This window comes from Sycon ciliatum, chromosome 13 (assembly GCF_964019385.1).
Source record: "Sycon ciliatum chromosome 13, ocSycCili1.1, whole genome shotgun sequence".
Lineage (NCBI taxonomy): Eukaryota > Metazoa > Porifera > Calcarea > Leucosolenida > Sycettidae > Sycon > Sycon ciliatum.
In genome coordinates this window covers 12,690,357-12,695,300 of record NC_088655.1, presented here as the reverse complement: position 1 = coordinate 12,695,300, position 4,944 = coordinate 12,690,357, and the positions used below count along the sequence as shown (strand labels likewise).

At 49.7% G+C, this 4,944-nt stretch overlaps 1 protein-coding gene across 2 annotated transcripts in view; it reads left to right on the top strand.

Moving 5' to 3' along the window:
• Positions 1 to 368: 368 nt before the first annotated feature.
• The window catches only part of LOC135829570 (uncharacterized), a 22,354-nt gene continuing 17,778 nt past the window's right edge, over positions 369 to 4,944 (top strand). Inside the window, exons 1-5 of one of the 2 annotated variants that reach the window (XM_065341965.1) lie at positions 369 to 887; positions 1,300 to 1,380; positions 1,597 to 1,737; positions 4,190 to 4,265; positions 4,877 to 4,913. In XM_065341965.1, coding sequence (XP_065198037.1) covers positions 850 to 887; positions 1,300 to 1,380; positions 1,597 to 1,737; positions 4,190 to 4,265; positions 4,877 to 4,913 — 373 coding nt within the window. In that variant the 5' untranslated portion in view covers positions 369 to 849. The remainder of the gene's footprint in view (positions 888 to 1,299; positions 1,381 to 1,596; positions 1,738 to 4,189; positions 4,266 to 4,876; positions 4,914 to 4,944) is intronic. The other variant, XM_065341966.1, reaches the window with a different exon arrangement.

Here is a 4,944-nt window from a genome sequence, read left to right as displayed (position 1 = left end):
GCAGCAGGTGAGTCATGGTAGTCCTTGGCAACAGTAGGCCACGAGACGCGGTGATCTTCGCGGTTCAAACACAGCTGAGCTAAACAGAATGATGTCGATGAGTGACCAAGCCCCCGACTCCTGACCGGCCTGAACCTCGGGCTCGGACATGACGAACATGACCGTACATCTACTGTCCTGACACCAGATTGTCACCCACTGCGTCACCTAACTATGGCTAGGCTGCTGTGCTGGGGCCGATGCCATGTCGACATGGTCGAGTCGTCCACCTACTCCTACGACCATGACGACTAGACTCCAACTCCACGACTCGACTCCACGTCCAGCCGACTTCGTTTCAGTAGAGTGGCGGTGCTCGCCAAACCTTGTGAAGGCATTGCATGGTCATTGCATAGACGAGTAGGCTACGAGCATGCGACAGCTGTGTAGTGCAGATTACATTCCGTAGTAGATCTGCTGTTAGCTGGTAGGAGCGGTCAAAAGGAATTTCTGCTCTTGCGATAACAAAAAATCAATTATTAGACTGTGTTTACCTAAGTCAGTAAGTGCAGTGGCGAGCGAGATTTCCAGCTTTTCAGGACAAGCGGTAGTTTATTGGTGAATATAGTCCGCAGTCTGCCCGAGATGTGAGGTTGCCAGAGTAGGAGAGGAAACGCCATAGCAAAGTAGTTAGTAACTTACTTCACTCTTCAGCCTGTTGGCGGTGGAGGCAAGCATTTCTCGACGCCTCGCCTCGTGGTGAAGGCCGTTTGAAGCCGCTGCTTGGACTACCAGGATCTCTCCTTGTTTATCGGATGTCCCTTCCCTGATCGCTAGACCAGAAGCTGCTCGTGCGCATGGGAAAGAAGAATGAGTCGCACGCGGGAGTTCAACTTGCCTCGCTTGCCGTGAGTGGGCACATTGAGAGACTATGTATACTACTAGCGATGTGTAGTCGCGGCAGAGGACGCTGTGAAGTGGGTGGTGTGTTGTGAAACGGGCGGTGCGTTGTTCACGTACACGTGGGCGGTGCGCCGTGTTGATAGAAACGAAAACAAAACGAAAAACACGTACCGCAGATGTTCGTCGTTGGAAAGAACAATACTTCTCGTTTATTTCAAATATTCAGCCAGCGAGAAGCATACACATCTCCACTGGAATCTGCCACTGCACTTCCTTATAAGAATAGACTGTGTGTATGGAGCGTGCTTGAGCACAGGACCGGGGTAGAGGATGACTGAATATACTATAGCAGGCTCAGGGTGTCAGATTACATCTGGAAATTGGTTTAATTTGTTGCCTTGTTTGCTTGCTCATCAGGAACACAAGCCATCGTATTGTTGCGTCGGTGTCAACGTTGCAAGCGGTGACCCGTGAGCAGAATGAGTTCAAGTCGTTCCTGTAAGTGTGCTAGCAGTACTCAATAGTGTCACTGGCAATGGAAACTGTACTGGAACCTGCACTTCATCTACTGCTTAATCTACCTGGGGTGCGTCTATCTTGAGTATACATTACCCCGGAATTCCACATAAGCACTCGGTGGAGATCTCAAAGGTACGCTTCAAAGTGTCGTAATTCAAAGCAAATGTTCCCCGTTTTCTTGTTGTTTCTTGCCAGCGGCACACGTCGGCAAGACATCACGTCTGCAGTGCTCCGTGATCCGATTATGTTTGACGATGTCTTCTGCAAGCAGGGGCGCTTGGAAGAACAGAATGCGCCGAAAGCAGACTTGCCGCTGACGTGTCGCCCATACAATAGGTGAGGATGAACTGAATGTGTACTAGCCAGCGTTGGCTATGCTTGTGTCCCTGAAGGGGTGGTATGCGCGTGCGGATGTGTGTGTGTGTGTGTGTGTGTGTGTGTGTGTGTGTGTGTGTGTGTGTGTGTGTGTGTGTGCACTCTTGTGTAATCAATGGTGCTAGTGAAGCTTGTATCAGATCCACTCTGATTTAGCCACCCACACTAGTACTTGTAGCAAGTATTACCTTCACTGGGGGCAAGGGTGACTGCAGTTGGATCCCTGGACGGATACCCTGATGCCGTCAATCCCTTTTCTGCACCTGGTCCTCGCCCACTTACTGAGGTTTGGTGAGGCCATAAGTGGGATCATTTTCCAAGTCCACCCATAGTTTGGGGATTTCAGGGGGTGTGGGCCGTTGGGCGGTTCAATAGCCAGTTGAGTCGTCTTTCCAAGATTCCTTTTGAGTCTCCCTCCCCTCTCCCTGGGAGACCCACGTGACCAGTTTTGGTAGTGAGCAAGTATAGGTTGTTGTGATCTCGAACTCCTCAGTCACTGAACTGATTTTATTGTAGAGAAGACACAAACTTATAGAGTGTGAAGAAGAGTATAGCGAGATAGAGAGCGGTGGAAGGAGAGCCACTGGACAGCTGGATAGTGTATCAATAAGCGCACGAGGGGAAGGCTAGACAGTATGTCTCTAGACATCAATAGGTATTGTACGAAAGGCCAGTCAATAGCACTAAAGAGTGAAGTCCACCACAACACAGACAATAGCTTCAGACAATCATGACAGGCATGATACGGATGATATAACATCTCCCCTTTCAAGCAAAGAGTGAAAACAGAGGGCAAAGAGGCCAAATAGACTGGAGCATTTGATACTAGAGCCAGCAGAGAAAGAGCGCAACCATGCGTTATGTGGAAGGAGTGTGAGCACAAAGAGCAAGACGCAGAGATCACAGTGCGACTCTACGAGTACAGAATACAAGTCATGTAGAAAGTACATGGAGTTGCATGGAGAGTCCATGTCAGCATCGCACTCACGAACAGAATGACTGTTTGGTGCTGTGGTGGTACTTACACAAGTTACAGTTACACCACCCACGGATTTCCGACTTGTGTCACGTTGGCGCTGTTGCACGTTGACACACGCGGAAGTGACCAAGTAACAAACGGTTAGTTTCTTGCGAGTCTTTGGCTGTAGCTGAGCAATCACGCCAAGGGTGAGCTGCACCACCACAGACTCGATGGATCGTTACTACACTGAGGCAACGGTGTCGGAGGTCGAGCAGTACGACGTGTTGTCTGCCGCGTTTGCGAGGGGCGGTGAACCCGGGAGAGACTTTCGGAGCGCCATCTCTGTCCTCTCCGTTCGCAGGTAAGTTTCGGCCTGCTCGACAGTTGTGGTAGCAGTCCGAGGCGCTTGACGGAGGAGGAAGACTTGAGCATCGGCCGGGAGGGCCACGATCAGTTGTTCTCGAACGAGGAGGTCATTGACGTCGGCCGAGGACTATGCAGGAGCTGCAATGAGACTTACACGAGGAGCTGCGACCGGTAGGAACGCGGAGGCAGGGAGGCTGCTTAGAGGCAGACGGACGGATTCTGCTTAGAGGTAGACGGACGGATTCTGCTTAGAGGCGGACGGACGGATTCTGCTTAGAGACAGACGGACAGTGAGGCAGACGAACGGTTTCTGCAATGAGGCGGACGGACGGTTTCTGCAATGAGGCAGAATTGCTAGAGAGAGCCTGAGTGAGAGGGCTAAAACGGGTAAAGAGGAGTACAGTTTGAGGACTACATTGCAAGCAACTCGGCTGGATTCGTAATCAAGCCGCTTCTGACACCATGTTGTGATCTCGAACTCGTCAGTCACTGAACTGATTTTATTGTAGAGAAGACACGAACTTATAGAGTGTGAAGAAGAGTATAGCGAGATAGAGAGCGGTGGAAGGAGAGCCACTGGACAGCTGGATATTGTATCAATAAGCGCACGAGGGGAAGGCTAGACAGTATGTCTCTAGACATCAATAGGTATTGTACGAAAGGCCAGTCAATAGCACTAAAGAGTGAAGTCAACCACAACACAGACAATAGCTTCAGACAATCATGACAGGCATGATACGGATGATATAACGTAGGTGTGTGCAGGAGGAGGAGGGGAGAGAGACATGTACATATTGATATGACATTCTCCGTACAAAAGAAAGGTTCCAGGCTGTCCAAGAGAAACTAGGCGGGGAGAGAAACCAGGCGCTGGGTGAAATTCTGAGTTTCACCGAATTATTCATCCTCGTCTACTTGTGATAGTCTCCATGTATCTTTGTCACTTACCCTGGACCGTGGCCATTCACATGTTTAGGTATACAATCAGGACGTTTATGCGCCCTTGAACCTGATGTCTAGCATGTGACTGCAGATGGCAGCGGAAAGTATTGAATATGTTTCTGATCTTTGCTGTCTGTGCACCAGTCTTCATGATAAGCATCTCCGGCGGATGTTTGTACGTGATCCAAAGCTGCGGAAGCATCTCGTCAACCAAGGACTGGTGAGTTTGCTGCGTGTGTTCGTGCAAACAAATGCGCAGGTCATGTTTCTCAATGCTAACAGGTAGGGGTGACATGATGGATGTAGGGGTACTTTCAAGTGTCTCCAGGATGTTTGTTTACATATTTGAACTCTGCACCTGGACTGGTTATCATTTCTGAACGTGTGTAAGGATTCTGCTCTCTGAATGTGTGTGTGTGAGTGTGTGTGTGTGTGTGTGTGTGTGTGTGTGTGTGTGTGTGTGTGTGTGTGTGTGTGTGTGTGTGTGTGTACATGTCTGTGTGTGTGGGTGTGCTGTATGTATGACCAAAAAGTAAGGATTCTCTCGCCAGAAAAAGCCACTTCATAGCCGTGTGGTGTAGACCAGGCTGAATAGTGGCGGTCAATTCTTCAGCCTTGCAAGCTGTTGAATGGTGCAATCCCGGCACAAGTTGCTATGGCTTCTGCTCTATCTTCGCCTCCGGCGATGGGCGTCAAAAGGTCAAGGGTCAAAAGGTGTATGTATGTGTGTGTGTGTGTGTGTGTGTGTGTGTGTGTGTGTGTGTGTGTGTGTGTGTGTGTGTGTGTGTGTGTGTGTGCATGTGTATGGATATTCCTCATGTGTGCCATCAGATCACGGAAGACATGCGAGTCTGCAGCTCAGAAAAAGGTGAGAGTATTTCCTGTATCAAGTCCATGTT